We start from the raw sequence: 16,418 nt of genomic DNA, 5'->3' as shown, positions 1-16,418 counted from the left end.
CCATGGTTCTCTGCACTTGATATTATGCATATAAATATGTTATGACATTCGTGTATTTGTGGCTAAACTTGTGTATGATCTACTTTTGTATAAGTCGCCAAAAAAAATTGACTTCTTAAATATTTTTGTTGCACTGTGCTACCGTTGCATGTAAGGGCAAACATATGGGTCTCCCTTTTATCATTTCCAATTTGTGCTTATTTCTCATATTCTTGTCTTCCCTATTAGGAGGAATATGAAGACACACAAGGCAACGTGGTCAACAAAAAGACATTCGAGGACCTGAAACGCCAAGGGCTGTTGTGAGGTTGTCTCTTCTTGTCTGGTTGAAAAGGACTTGTTCATTAGCACATTGTCATCATCCTGTTTGTGAGTCATGTTCAATGACAGATTAAAACTGGTCATAGATAATGTTATTTTTTTTTATTTACAAACAGCAACACCACTTGAAAACAATGGTTGGAGTCAATTGTGGATACTCGGTTTAGTGCACATAGTAAAATAGCTACGATTCACTTTAGCTGTGCATCTTAGCCTCCTATTGACGCTTTTCCAATTGGCTTCTTGGGCACATAGACACCTTGAAAAACAGTGATAACAAAGTTAAACCACAGAAAGCACAACATTGGCACATGATATTTCAGGGCCCTATGAAACACATTGGTGATTATTCTAGAAGAATGCTAACTTCATCTTTTGCAATGGATGAAGAAACAATAGCTTTTCCACAGATGTGTCCGTGTATTAATGAACGAGCATGTGTATTATTCTACATACATCCCAGCAGAATAAATCACCTGTTTGACTCTGTTACAGTCATACCATGTTAGATGGGATCCACTTACTGTTATCTACACTATGTTGTGTCAATAAGGGAAGTCACTGTAAGCAGTTATTCTGGATATACTACTGTCTCATCTGCTCACGGATGTTGAACTGGGGTGGCATTTGTGATGCATATTGTTTATTACCACACACCAGTGCTATGCTTGCCTGATTTATCCAGAATAAATCAGAATTTTGCATTGTATGTGAGCATCCTGGAAAGAAAATTTAGTTCATAATCAGTAGATGGAAGAAGGGCCCCATCTGTTGGCAAGAAGCTGACTTCCTGGATTTCACAGATGATAGAACATGGTGAAGTTTCATCTTGTAAACTACAGGTAGCTCTGTATTTCTCATGCCAAGGAAGCCAACATTTTTCACCTGGCATGGCTGCAGACAACATGTACTTCTGATTTCTTTTGGATAAAATGAGCAAGTACCAAGCATGGCACAAGCAAAAATCACTGTGCAATGCCAGCTCTGTTTGAAATTCTAGTGCAGATGGGCTAGCAGTTTAATTGGAAGAGATGTCTGCACCGGAGTCCTTTATTGATGCAACATATTGTACAGCTGGTACAACCAAAACTTGTGCTCTGATGCTGTTTTATAAAAAGCACAAGTCTTGTGTGTCACCATGGTTGCCATCTAGTGGTTCTCCTCTTGGAGAATGTTTTTTTCAGACTACAATGCAAAGGCAGCATTAAGCTCATTTTGTCTCGCACACGTTTTTCAGCAGAAGGGTAACATTCCTGCTTACAAGGGCTCACACAATTGGTACAATTTTCTTACATGAACACTGCTCGGGATGATAAGCTTGCATTGGCACATGTGTAAGGGTGAAAGGTACGGTAGTGTAATGTGTATATTTCCCATTTCCTAAAGCTGCGATTTCCGCGGTGAAGATGAGAGCTTCTGAAAATTGGGTTCATCCCGTGAACTTCCCAGAATTGTGAAAAGTGTGCAATTATTTTGCACAGTTTTGCGTAGGAGCTGTCCAGATGAACATTTCTCATAGCTATGCTCTTGGCATGTCTTTGTGGAACTGGCATTCCGAGCTCAATTACCAGGCACTTTCTAAGGTGTTTTCTTAATGATAAACCTTGAAAAGCTGGACAGTGCATACTCTTTAACTATTGTTCGAAGAAGAAGAAAAAAAGTCCTAGTCCAGCCTTCAAGTTGCGACACTGCAGAATAAAAACATGTTTTTAGAAGTGTATCAAGACTCTAACATGTTATATTCACTAACAGCAACAGTATCTTTTTCTTCAGGAATTGTGTTCCTATAAAAATAATCTAGGTGCTCTGCATTTATATAGCCAGGCCCACGGTAGTGTGCAAGTATTAGGTGGACTACACTTAAGGACCTTCCTTTATAGCTTACACATGGCGTGGATTTATGACTGACCTCTTGAAGTCCACAGTGACTGATGAGAATGCTGAATATAGTATACTACGTGGTGTCCTAACTGTAGTACACAAGGCAAGGAGTTAAAGATGCTTGCCGAAGAACATGATTGACAGGTGTTCAAGTGTCAGCTGGATAGGTAGATGAGAGCAGGGTGGCTTTAGAAAGTGCATCGGGGCACTTCCAGTGACAATGCAGGAGTAACTATTACAAAACACTCAGTGCAGGCATTTCCTTATCAGTTGAGGAAGCACAACACTGGCTTCTTTATATGAGTGGTGCTTATTTACATGTTTGGAGAGGTTAGTAAGTGCTTGTTACGCATGGTAATATTTACACGGGTGTGACCCCCAACAGGTCATCCTTTCAGATTAGCAGCATGCCATAACGGAAAAAGATAGATGATTGGAGGATGCTCTTGCTTCTCACCAGGCTAGAAGCAAATTCAGCACTTGCTCACAATGCTATGCATTCTTCTTACTATTGAGCACCCAAGGGAAGTTGATTTCTAACGTGGGGATCATGATTGTAATCAGAACTGTTGCCTAGGAGGCTCTGCAGCTGTTACATAGAAGCATGTTGAAAACAGTAAAGATGGCTTGGTTTCTAAGAAGCTAAGAACTTTAGATTTGTAGTGACCTTAACCAAGTGTTATAGAGGTACCTGAACCTTACAGACCCTGAACCTTACGGTTTAATGTTAATGAACAGCTGTCAAAGTACAGTAGGTGGAGTAGCAAGATTGTACTACTGAGATATAAAATAAGTCCTGTGCAGTCAGCGCAGAAATGTGCTGCTTTAAGAGCAACCTACTCTTCACGATTTTGGAGAGTGTTGCACCATCGTGCATCTGATAATGACATTGTACTATGTGCAAAAAGCACTTTTGAATGGAAGGTTTGTAAAATAATACAAGACTCTAAGAACTTCTCTAGCTGGCTGTAAAAGAACAGTGATGTACTGTGAAAGGTCTGATGGTTTTCTTCACAGTGCTGGATGAGCAAGATTGACAAATGCATCTGGCACTATGTTGGTTCTTTGATCTCAGACTAATTGTGTGACATGGTGTCATGAAGACAGCAGTTGTAATGAGCTGTTGGCATGAGTTTTGATGAAAGGCAAGATTAGTACTTGGGCACAGGAGTTTTCTTCCTGTGAGCTACAGTCAAAGCAGTAGATAGTAAAGAAGTGCAGCATTAAAATATATTCATTTTTCTCTAGATTGTAACGATAAGGTATTTTTTGCTTTCCTTTATGTTTTCTTTGTTTCGTTTTCCTTTATGCACAATAAAGATTGTATTGTATTGCTTTGCACTGTAGTATCACTTTGGTTTTTGTCCATGCAGCTTGTTTGTGCAGGCCAGTGCATGGGTTTTATTCCCATGACTTTTGCTTCCCTAGTGTACTTTAAGCAATACGGACTTTCATTCACATAAGGGAACATGGCAACCTATAGAGTAAGTTGTTTGGGCAAATTTGTCTGAGCAAAGAATTCCTACATTATCCATTAATATGTGATGTTCTCTTACGTTGTAATGACGGAGAAAGGAGATCAGTACAAAAATCTGCAATAGCTGTATGTGACTGCCTGCTTCTGCAATTTCTTCATCAATGCATTATGTGATACCAGATTTCACTGTGTTGTCAGGTGCAGAGCCTCCTTGACAAATTTTGTCGTAGTGAAACAAGCTTAGGCATGAAGGAGTAAATAAGATTAATTTTTCGTATAGATGCACAAGCTAATTTGACAAAAGCTGACATTTTCACTGCGATACGCGTGGCTTAAAAGCAGGGTGGCGCTGCACAGGCTGCAATCTCATTTGCAAAACGCACACTCTGTAACTGTGTGTATGTACACTCAAAAGTCTACGTGGCTACAGCATTATGTACACATGCAGTTCTACGGTTGTGCTGCTAAGTATATTTGATTTCCTCATGTGTTAAATAACCAGCAGGACATCTCTCTCGACGGGAAACCGTCGTATCACATTTCTCAGCGGGTTATTTTGTGTACTAAGCCAGGTGTCTTAGTTTTTTTTGCCCTGTGGGAGGCAAAAAAAAGAAGTGTTTAAGTTACAAACTGCCATTGTCCTACGAACCTCTACCGGAAACGACTGTACTCAGGAGCAGGCTTTGTCATCACAAACCACTCACGCACAGGTATGTAACAAAGGGTTCGAGAAAGAAAACTCAAGACAGCAGGTTGGCGCACAGAGTTTCGTCCTCGGATGCGGAACATGCTGTACAGACAAAACTAGCTCTCACAAACTATTCTTCAAACTGGTTGTGATTGCGGGTGCAACGTCGGTGTGCACTGGCTCACGCCTGTTCTGCCTGACAAGTTCTGGGTAAATGCAATGTCTGTCACATAGCGATCAGGGTCCAGTGTTAAAATTGAAATTGGGAGAACAAAACTGTAAGATTGCACTTGAGGTAGGGGATTTCTACAAGCCAAGCACATTATTTTTGTAGGAAAAGAACTGATTACATGTTTATATGAAATCTAGATGCCCACGAAGCGCTTGTATTCATTGTGTTCATGTTTGATTTATCATACTGTGACATGACCTGTTGGAGCAGTTGCGCTGTAGTACATAACATGAGTGACATTCCTCAAGTATTTATGGCGGTGTACATTTCTGATTAACTTGTTTGGAAACACTGCTGACCATAGTCTAGCTTTTTGCATTCATTTGTCCAGTCATGTCATACTATTTCTTCTTCCCTCATTCCACTTTACTGTTTTGTTAAATCCTTAAAAAGAAAACAATATTGAAAGCAAAGTGACAGCAGATGTTATAGCATACTCAAGTTTGGAGACTTGCATACAAATCTGTAAATTGAAAATTGCCAATAAAGTGCAAGCAGCAGCTCCATATGATGTTTGTGTGTACTGTACTGTTGTGAATACTAGATAATGACCTGTGTTTTCATTCTGATAACTGCAAAACAATTTTTTTTTGCTTACTGCTGATTTGTTTTTATTGAAATTTTACAATATTGTGTTTTTAGGTCCATATCATTAACAAAACACTTGGCTTTTTGTTGCTTGGTTGGCTTGACCAGGCAAAAATTGTTTTCAGTAATGTGCAGACACTTCTACATGCCCTAACAGCTGTACAGGAATGTGCTACATTTCCTGGATTGATTCAGCATTATTTGCTGCATGCTACTGGGTGATGGCTTTGGCTCTTTGCAGTTGCAGTGGTACGAAGCATAAATATTGAGCTTGTGTGTTAGATGACGGCGCCATGTTCCTTTTAGTTTTGTCTTATGTATTCATTATATGCATGCATACCTCAAGATCCATAACAGTGGGTGGCCTAGAGCTCTTCTGACATCATTCATGTCGGTGCTGAGTGCTTACGGAAAAACTAGAAGCATTACATTTAGGGTTGACTTGATCAAAGGTTTAGTAGTGAACTAGAACAACTTCGCCTAGTTACAGATGTTATGGTTTGATAGACAAGGAAAGAGGGCTATGTGTGCCAGATATAGAGAAAGAAATTCTCATTAGCTTGTATATAGATTTGAAGCCAACCTTGTAATTTACAATTGTAGAGAATTGGATTTATGCTATGAAGTCCAAACTTGTGTTGCATGTAGGCGCTGTCATTGTGCTCATTTAGTTTAATGTTGAAGGTTGCTGGGGGACTTGCTAGTTCACGTTTAGATTTTGTTTTGCTTGTGGCCTATTAGCTGAGTCACCTTGCCCACTCTTATCCTTAGTTTTGAGCATAGCAACAGGAAAAAGGAGCTGAGATAACTAACAGTGCCATGCAGTGCTAGTTTTATTAGAAGGCTTGACAGTAAAAAACGTTATGGCTCTTGTTTGTGTATTGGTGCAAGTGCCAAGATAGTCTTATGAAGTGACATCTATGTGGTGGTTAACCGCACAACCATGAAGTTACCTGCAGCAGTGTTAACGTTGCGGTAATACATCATTAACCAAAATGCAATATCAGGCGAACAGCTTCTGCCAAGCCCATGTTTTGCTCCAGGCTATTACATGAGAGGACTGCATGCATATACTGCATGTATACTGCATGCAAGTGTGCAGCAGTCCGTTAGCATTCAGTCACTTTTTGCCTGCATGAGCTAGTTTAGCGACTTGCAGGATCAGGTTTGTTCTCAGTCTGTTGTTCCTTTATTGTGCAGTTATGAAAAGAGTGGCTACTTCTACATCATATTTTACAGTTTGCATTTTATGGTTTGTAATTAGCTGACACTGAGTGACAGAATTCTGGAGGAATATCTCGGTGCAGGAGCATTGCAAAAAAATTGGACAAAATGAACATGTATTAGGGAATAACTGTCTTCAATTTTCCAATGTTAATGTAGATGGTAAATGCAAAAATTTTTACAGGAATTCTAGCAGTTTTGTGAACTCTCCTGCTGTGATTTTCCATGCACCGTCTGTCTACCAATGAGAACAAAGCAACTGTGAAAGCCACATTTGCATAGTTTGCATAGTGGCTTAAATAAAATTAGTCTTAACTTTATTAACCCTTTCAGGGTCAATGACGTAAATATACGGTGCCGCGAAAAAGTCCAAAATGGTTGATGCCATATATTTACGGCGCCGTCTGTACGCTTGAAAGGCGCGCCAATTTCCTAATTTTTTCTTTCCTGGCATGCGCTGCCACTACGTGGGAATACAGAGAATTTTTTTCTCGTGCTCCTCTCTTTTGGTTTTCATTGCATGGTTTATTTTAGAGCTAGTTTGCTTCGACGCGTCTATATACTACCGCTCGCGCATTGGCGTGCGCGAGTGCAGGCGGCGGTTTGGGTTTTGTCCCGCAGGGGTTTTCGGCTTCTTGTGCTCTCAAAACTGATGGCCATCTCGTTACTTATCACTCAAAGGGTGACCGTCTGTTTCTCGCTCGTTTAATACTCACAAGGGTGCGCATAGGAAGGATGCCGCCGTGCATGCTTTTTCTTTCCTTTTTTTGAGGGGGAGGGGGGAGACTCATGATATCTAATTGCCTCTCGTTGGCGATAAGATGAAGATTAGTGGAAGTTTGTCACACGTTTTGCTTTTTTAACGGGCACACAACCACACAGTTTTCTTCAGTGCGCTCACCTACACAGTTCCATTACGCTATAGACGTAAATATATTAATGTAAGAGCAGGAACCTTTGAGACTTGCAAAATATTCTCGTGTGCGCATATTCTAAGCCTTGTACTATAACAATGCATCAAATTTTTAATTCTTATACGTTTATTTCCTTGTTTTATTGTTGTTATTCATGAATAGAGAGTACATATACACCAACGTAATTTTTTTTTTCTCACTTAACAGTCACCCTAGAAAAATTACAGAAAGTGTTTTTCGAAATGGGTCCCTCAGGAGAATTTGAATCTGCAATAAAAAAACAGACCCTGGGCGATCGCATATGGCGAAAAAATCGACCATGAGAGGGTTAAATTAACTTTTAGTCTTTAACTTCGAAGGCACATTATGTGATACGAAATGTAAAATAGAATGAATAAGCCATGTAAAATATTTTTGACTGGCCAATTGTTTCACTTGCTACTTTTTGTCTTGTGCAATTAATTTTCACGATTAGCTCTGTTTTTGGGCTCGCAGTAGTATATGGATAAATAATACCCCTGTAAAGTGGGTAAGTTAAGTGCGCTTACGGAGAGTGTCACTCGGTTTAAGTGCACTTTCCCAAATCTAAACGTCGCAAGTAGCGTGTACTCGTCGAAGAGTGTGCTCCAATCGGAGTGCGTTCACAGAATGCACTTTGCTGGCCGAGTGTGGCCTTTCCGCCAGCGGTATCAATGGAACAAAATGTAATGCATAAAAAAAAACAGAGAACTTCACTTTACTTGTTGGACAGCTCTCAACAAGACAATGAGAATAGAATTTACTCGTATTCTGTTCTAGCAGGATCAAACGTCACCTCGTCACATGCTGCTATTTTCTTCTGGATTGGCTAGGCATTGACTTGGCCTGGCTGGCATTGACTTGCGGCTCTTACAATAAAAATAATTTCGTTTTTTGTTTTGAAAAATATATGAAGTTTTCTTTTATTTATAATACAACATAAAACAATCACGTTTTTGTAGTTTATTTCTTTCTAATGTACATTTTCAAAAAATGCGCTCTTAGTCTGTCGCCACATTTTTTCTTTTTTTTTTTTACCGAGTGTGCGCTCTGTTTTTCCGTTGAGCACCGCATAGCCTAAAATGTCACTCAGGGTGCCGAAGTGCACTTTCCGTAAGTGCGCTTGCCCGCTTGACAGGGGTATAAATCTGAAAGTAGAGCTGCTGTATGCCGTGCCATTTCACATCGGTTGTGTTGTTTAATGATATATGAGCAATGAGCTGATCTCAAAGCATGAGCAAGAATTACTTAAAGGAAGATTGAAATAAGTGAAATGGCAAAACTGGTATGAGGAAAGTGCAGGTTGTTTTTGTGCTTACACCCATGAATGATAAATACTCATTCCACATCATTTCTTCTTTGGTCACTTTGCTTCAGTGGGACATTGACACTGTTAAATCAAGTTAAGTCAGCACTGTTGTATGTTTCCTGCCATTTTTCTAACTCAGATCATATCTGCATTACAGGATTTCGCTAGCAGACATCTGCTCAACTCTCCTGTTAAGGTTAAGTAAGGACAAGGACAGGTGCTTCATATTATTATTTCATTTGAGTGTCGCTGTTCCCAAGTATCTTCTATGTTTTTCCATCAGTTGTGTTGCTGAAGACAAGCTACTTCATAATTTTTGCTATGCTTGCATTCTAATTCTGATGTGCTCCATGATCCTGCTCCAAGTATTCTTGGTATATAGGCGTTGGTGGAAACAATCTCAGTTGAAATGACCAAGAAACAATGCAACCTGAATAGCAGAGGATTCACTCCCTCAGTTCACTCACTCTGTCCTCTTGCGAGAAAGTTTTCATTTACCATAATGAACAAAACGGGAAACAAAGCTTGCACGGATGTGCACCTACTTGCAGATGCTCCGAGTGTGAGACTATACATGCTTACATACACATATATACACATGCATAAAACAAATGACAACACCAAGTGCTTGATGGGTGGTGTGTGCAACATAGCAGGTGCCTCTGAAGAGAACCAATGCGGATGGAAGCAGGATGCGTTAGACACAATTGTAGAGCAACGCTATGCTAGGTTATGGTCTCGACAGGAGTCGTGTAAGAAACACTTGAACTGTGCTTCCCCTGTCAGCTTCTTTGAGCAGCAGGAGCTGCGACAGTTACAACCACGCCACTTGGATTGCTACCTCTAGTGGGGAACAACCTCAGGAACGTTCTCAAGACACTTTGCGGTGGCCCACTGCTCACAGGCCTGACATTGTTGAGGACATGTTGTGCAGGTTGTGGAGTTCGTGCATTTAACGTCTGCTGGTGCAAATGGCCCAAGCCACACTTGTGCCTTTCCTATATGTACATATGGTCTGAAGCCCCACACTGTAGTGGGGTGAGGGAGTCTTGTGCCTACTTCGGTGGTGGCGGTGCGCTACTGTTGGCTGGTATCCTCTGATTCCGGAACACAGTGTTTTGCAGTGTCCTCTTCCATCTGTCTACGGTGTCCCGGAGTTTTGTCAGCCAGGTGAGCTGAAAGTGCAATAAGGGATTTGTGAAGTGCACAGGCAGAAACAAAAGATAGCACTGCACATTCATTCTGAGAAAAAGCCCCCGACTACATTGACTAGTGACCTTATTTGCTCAATGACTGCAAACAGCAGTATGAGCCCGTGACCTCTGGACATGTTTCGAAAGTCCTACATGAATATCCCGTATAAGCCACACGACATGTTTTTCATGGCACTGAGCAGGAGAATGCGTAGTCGAAGAAAGGTATTGGTAAAGCACGCTACCATAGACAAATTTAGCCAACATAATTTTTATACATTATTTATTATAGGTAACTTACAATAAAGTTTGACCTCAGCAGCCAAGAAACATGGAAATGGTTAACCCATTAGCACCCATCACCATTTTCATGCGTAAATAATTAGACAAAACACACAGCGTTCCTTGGTACGCCACTTTGCTAAGAAGGGTCCCGCGAAGATGACTGCATGGTAGTTTTTTGTCAGCTGCATGATGTGTTTGATCTATTCATCACCAAACTTGGAAAAGTGCTGAACATAGCAGGTGCTGCTGTACATGCAGCTTCTTTATTGTTTGTCATGCATGGCATATGCTTCTCGAAGCTGAAGTTTTTGGGCAAGCTTTAGACGAGAAGGGTGTAAATGATGAATGCATGACATTCCATATACAATAACATATTTATACTGTCACAAGAAAATGAATGCAGGTTTACTTTGTAAAGTGCGCTGGGCCTATGTGTATGCTAGAGGGGCGTGCTTGATCTCGAAGCAAACATGATGTTTTTTTTACCTGTATTTCGTCAAAATGTTTTTTGCTGGCTACAAGAACTTCAGAGACTGTTGCAGGAAAGAAATGTGTTTAGTATTACATCCACATTGCTATTATTTCTCCTGGTTCTTTTCTTGCTGCCGACAAAGATGACGATGCTGTCTTCTCAATCAACAAAATTGCGAACAGTATTAGAGTACATTTAGATAAATAGAAACCATTTAGATATCATATGAAGAATATTTAGAAAGAAAGATCATTCATGCATCCTTTATTACCAATTGGAAAGTAAGTGGGAGGGAACAGAAAACGACAGACTATGTATATTCCTATGCCAATCGAAATGAGTTATGTAATAAGTAGGGCAATCTAAATTGGCGAAGCAGATGTAGACACTACCTCTTGAAATGACAGAAAATTCTAACAAAGATGACACCAAGCAATCATACAACAGGATTGTAATACAAGATCCAACTGTCACTGGAGATGTCGCCAGTCTCTTGAATGTTTCAATTACCACTGAACCAAATGCTGAATGCTTTAGTTTTGAATGCCTGTATTTATTGCCAATTATTGTGTCTAGATCTGCATTAATAATATATTTGTGTTGCGTGCGCCTCTGAAAGCAACAGCAAAGCCCTTCCTTGTTACTTGATAAAGTCATGTTACACGCTTGATAAGTAAAACACCGCCATAACAAACAATATTTCCCACTAAAATGCTAATTTCGCTACCAGATGGCTATGTGGGCTTGTGCAAGATTTCATTTGACTCTTCGCTGCAAGCCTTTTTGTTTTTAGAAGCTCCAAGATATGGCATATACATTTCGTGACCTACATCAGGTTTTGCTCCCATAAAGGCCCAGTGTACTTTATAAAGTACACTAGTGTAGCATTTCAAAGAATAAAGTGCCACTTACAAAACTTTCATAATGTATGAAAAGTGTGAGAAATCGTCTGACATGAAAAATCAATAAAATATAGCTGGTAAATTTTTCTTGGGCCTTAATGGGCTAAGATGACTTTGGTAAACAACATGTTAAGCTTGGTGCTAACCTTCTTGTGTTATTGTGTTGTTTTGTTAGGGGCCCCCACAATATAATGGCTTGGAAAATGCAACACTATCTCTTTTCAAACTCTTCTGTATAGCAACAAATAGCTGTGTGTAACTACATCAAGTGCAAGGTTACTAGATGAGCTGGTCAAGTGCATAGGAAAGGGCAGCTGGCTGCATGTGTATCAGTGCACCTTTTGTCATATGTGCTTTCATATGTGGCTTCATGATTATTAATGTACCATCACATTTTTTACCTGCATCACTTTTACAAAGTTAAATGTATATAATGTATGACGAGTGTAAGTGAATGAACAGTTTCTAATGCAGGAAGTCCATGTCTGTTTCATGTTTTTGTGTCAATGTCCTTGTGTATGTCACCTTAGCAGCCCAACTGTGCACCATACTATCGGTTATTGCGTGCAATGTATAAGTTAAAGCAATGCAAGGTTATATCGAGTATGTTTTATGATGGCAAGAAAAAGTGAAGCACTAAAGAAATAAAGATTGTTATGCTTCTTTGTGTGATTTGGGAAAAGTCGTTTGACAATGAAAGTTCTTGGGAAAAGATGTTGCTAGAAACGGTTCATAATGGCACATCCTTCTGTTTTTGTTTGCTTACCTTTGTGCTTTCATTTGAGGCTTGCAGTGTGTGCACTGTGATGATCTGTTGAAACCGATTTAAGCAGACAAATACAAAGACATTCTTGAGGTTGTGTGCTGAAAATATATGGAGAAGTTGTAAATAAATTTAGAAAGACTCGAGCAGCATAGTAACATGGGGGAAAAGGCAGGTAGAATTACCTTAATGTGCATGTAGGTGTTCAACATTGATGAACAAAACAGGATAAATTGATCACAATGCATGCTGTATGTTTCGTCCTTTGTAAAATAACTGCTATCACAATCAATCAACTCTCCTTGTTTCATCAATACTAGGTCTGAATGCTGTCCTTTGGCATATGCTGAATTATTAACTAGGTACTCCTTGGCTTGTAGCAGTTACTTCATCACAGTGAGTAGTGTCATCTGTAACCAGCTTACAAGTGTACGGCCTAGTGCAGAGGAGGTTTAGATTTTGTGAAATGTGAGCCAGTCATACAATATACAAGGAAGAGATTATTCACAGCAATCTAAGTTTTTGAAAGTTTAGCTTGTGATTATGGTAGACTCCTGTTAATTTGATCCGACTAGGACATGAAAATTTGATCTAGTTGAATTCGAGTTTGAATTAAACGAGATTAAAAGGTGTGCCCTTTTGACAGTAAACTTATTAGGAAAGTTGAATTAACTGGCACCAAATAAAAGTCAACTGCTCAAGAAGTCAGCACTATACTGCTACATCATCATGTGGAGCAACCGAATAAAACCATTTGTCATTTGGACAATAAAAAAAAAGTTGTTGCTACTAACCAGCACCCTCCTGTGCACTGACATCATGGATGCAGATGCGGTCCAGGGACAGAGGCTGCTTGTAGACTATGTACTTGACGCCATCCTGTATTGCATTGTTCTTTTTATCTTGGCTGGGTTTTGTGTCCAGGTTTAGTGATGATTTCTATAATACCACACAGTACATTGTAATCTCCACTCCCCCTATGCTATCTTTGCTTCTATATCGCATGCAAAGGTGATACCTCACAATTACAGTATGCTAGCCAAAATTGAGTAGGCATCTGGACAACTTAAAGAATATTTTAGCCATGAAATTACAAATTAAATAAGCAAACCTCAACTGGCATTGTTTAATTACATTCTAAGGACTCAGACGTTCATACACAGCTACATGCAAATAATCCTGAAGGCCAGAATGTACGAATCTCTTTTACGCTGCTTAATTGACCTGCCTTAAAAGTACACATCAACAATATAAAATGGGGGAAGGCCGAAATCATGTCTCAATGTCAGGACTCACTCCCATATTTTATTTGTCGGAGCAGGTGGTAAAAACATTTAAAACATGCTCAAAATAATGTTTTGGATACTTTAGCTATCTTGTCAATCATTCCTTTTCTGCGAGCACCACGACCACACATCAAATTTATTTTATTTACCTTTTTGCTCAGTCCTTTCTTCTTTCTCGTGATTAGAATCATGTCATCAAAAAGGACTACGTAAACTTCAAAGCCGCTTTTGGAGGTATCTGAAAAAGAAGAAAAACTAGAACTTCCTATACTTCTCTTGTGTAATTTGCCCGGTGGCATATTTTTGGGCTGCATGGGCTTACCGAGCATCTGCAGTGGCCCCTCGAGGATTATTTGCCGTCGTGGACTGACGATTAGCCTTTCACATGGTTGCTTTGAAAGTGGTACTTTCAGGAACTGAAATTAAGAGAGTTTAAGACAGCGTTGATTGACTTGTAAGACAGAATTATGCAATTGGTTTTCAGAGATAAGCTTTAAGCTGAGTTGCTATGCTTATTAAGTTGGTGAACTAAGCTTGCCTTGGGAGACGGCCCTTGTGAAACGTAGACGAACAGAAGTTTGCATGATAAACATTGCTAATTTCGCCTGCAGGCTTCCACACACTGAACCGTATAGGTTCTTCCACACCTCGTTAATGTTGCAGCACTAGTATAGCAACCTCATTTTTATATAAGTACATGCAGAGGAATAGATATTTGCATAACATATTGTGTCAGCCATTTAATTCTCGTAAAGCAGAAAAAATTATGTTACATCAAACTGAATATATGACGCTTAGCGAGCAACCGCAAAGGTCTTGTGTGCGTTCCAAAATAGCCTCATCGCAATACAGTTGTGTTATGCGGTGAAGCATACAGATTACTGCGGTGAAGGTAAGGGAGTATTTGCACAAGTAGTAAGTGTAAATGTTTTATGGGGTGTACTTTGGCAGCCCCTCTGGCACACCGAACCCAGACTGGTCTGTTAGTTGAGGCCGCCGAGGCCGTAGGTGTTCGCATAGAAGTTCGGCTGTCCGCGATTGATCAGTCGGTTGGAACCGCCGAGGCCGCAGCGTGCCTGGGTTTTTGGCACACAAGATCGCTATCGCGCGCGACGGCCCCGATTAACCCTTGGACTGCACTGGTTTTGCTTTGATCCGCCTTCTGCTTCTTGAGGGCCCTGAGACCCTAAGCCGCCTGCTTTCTTATAATCGCAGTTGCTCTCGCGAGAGCTCCATTTGTCGGGATTATTTTTATTTTCGCATGCTAAACGATCTCGCCGCATTACATGTCACCGCGACACACAGTGTGCTTCACCGCATAATAGTTATGTATTGTGGTGCAGCTGGTTAAAGGAAGCCGATCATTATGGAACGCATATAAAACCCTTGCCACGGACAACTATGCACATCCGCACTTGTTGCTGAGCGCTAGGCCATGAGTTCGGCTCTCTGCTGCGGCTGTGGTGTTTCGGAGGGATAACGGCATGATGTGAATGCGCGCCCGCATCGAAATTCGGTTGCACTGCAAATATCTATGCAATGATCGAGGTTCACGTGTCGTCTCGCAAGACGCGTCATTATAGACTTGAAAGTTGGCATTTCTTATAAGATTACGCTGCAACTCATGGATGCGTTATCAGACTGCTCTGGAAGCTAGCCTTATCTTTAAAAAGTGACGTTCGAGAGCATCGATGCCATAATATAAGACTGCTGCGAAAGTTGGCTTTTTCTGCTGATGCATGACTGCATCGTAATTAAGTTTGGTTTTTCTAGAGAATTACGCTGCACAACATTAATAAATCGAATCGTCGGACTGCTACGGAAATTGGCTTTTTATAAAAGCAATGCTTACGGGAGAGAGATGGGGAAAGAATAAAATGGAGGTGGAGGAGAGCGGGAATGGATGATAGAGGCCTACAAGCTTTGTAGTGCAAAGTGTCTGTTCTCTATTTCGTTAGGTGAGCCATGCAAGTGCCTTCTGCCTTCTTTGACTTGTCTTCACCGATTAGGGCGGGTGGAAGAGATGCGCTATAGTCGATTCAGCGGGAAATCACGGGTTGTCTTTCTCGCAAACTTTTTCAAGGAGTATCTCATTAGTTAAACAAACTGGCAACGCAAACGCTCCTGCTGTAACTTTTTTTTTCCAGATCTCATAATTCGAACATAGAAGATTCAGGAAATGTATAATTTTCTCAGCTTTTAATTTCTTCTATTTGAGTTTGATACATTGAATATTGCAATACGTAACTAAAAGTGCAATGTTAACCTACTGGCACTGGTGGAAATGAATGGTGTTCAATGTTAATTCATTAGCTGTTGTCTCCTCGCCAAAGACCGCACCATTTCAACTGTAGTTCAGGGCAGCGCCAACATTTTTACACTTGTGGCTACCATCATCTCGTCCAAGAATTGATTGATGAATTCTTTTGCTCCAAACCAGCTCCTGGGCTGTGATACCTGGGCTATCGCCTTTCGTCTCCATCGGAGTGTGACTGCGGCGGCTGAGAATAGAAGTTGTGACCTCGTGCTCATCTTCCGAACACTGCATCTTCTACGCTACAACATTATCGCGAGTTGTTGGTGACACGTAATAATTCACTCACACAGAATTTTTATTGATTCGCCTGCTCATCATTCAGTCACACGCTCACTCAACAGTCCACTTTGCAATGAAACTTGATACCACAATAATATCTAAACCCTCGCTCGCACATTCGCGCGCTCTCTCTCTCTCACTCTAGCAAATTTTTTTGCTGAATTCATTGAACAGACGTGACGGAAATAGAGCAAAAATTCGGAAGAAGAAAAAAAGCAGCTTTAAACGGACACTAAAGAGAAGCACTGAATAATTTTTAGACAGATAAA

The 16,418-nt window shown here is 40.5% G+C and overlaps 2 protein-coding genes across 3 annotated transcripts in view; one reads left to right on the top strand and one right to left on the bottom strand.

Annotated features, from left to right (window-relative positions):
• noi (splicing factor 3a subunit 3 noi) overlaps positions 1-411 on the top strand; it is a 30,403-nt gene extending 29,992 nt beyond the window's left edge. The window contains exon 17 of the mRNA XM_050170021.3: positions 229-411. Coding sequence (XP_050025978.1) covers positions 229-306 — 78 coding nt within the window. The 3' untranslated portion in view covers positions 307-411. The remainder of the gene's footprint in view (positions 1-228) is intronic.
• LOC126521341 (uncharacterized) overlaps positions 409-16,418 on the bottom strand; it is a 328,627-nt gene continuing 312,617 nt past the window's right edge. For both annotated transcript variants that reach the window (XM_050170016.3, XM_055065924.2), the window contains exons 19-23: positions 13,876-13,969; positions 13,703-13,791; positions 13,062-13,206; positions 12,271-12,368; positions 409-9,827 (exon numbers count right to left, since the gene is read on the bottom strand). In XM_050170016.3, the coding sequence (XP_050025973.1) occupies positions 9,708-9,827; positions 12,271-12,368; positions 13,062-13,206; positions 13,703-13,791; positions 13,876-13,969 (546 nt within the window). In that variant the 3' untranslated portion in view covers positions 409-9,707. The remainder of the gene's footprint in view (positions 9,828-12,270; positions 12,369-13,061; positions 13,207-13,702; positions 13,792-13,875; positions 13,970-16,418) is intronic.

The sequence above is a fragment of the Dermacentor andersoni genome, chromosome 6, assembly GCF_023375885.2.
Source record: "Dermacentor andersoni chromosome 6, qqDerAnde1_hic_scaffold, whole genome shotgun sequence".
Classification (NCBI taxonomy): Eukaryota; Metazoa; Arthropoda; class Arachnida; order Ixodida; family Ixodidae; genus Dermacentor; species Dermacentor andersoni.
The sequence above is the reverse complement of the archived record's forward strand: the minus strand, read 5'-3'. Positions and strand labels throughout refer to the sequence as shown.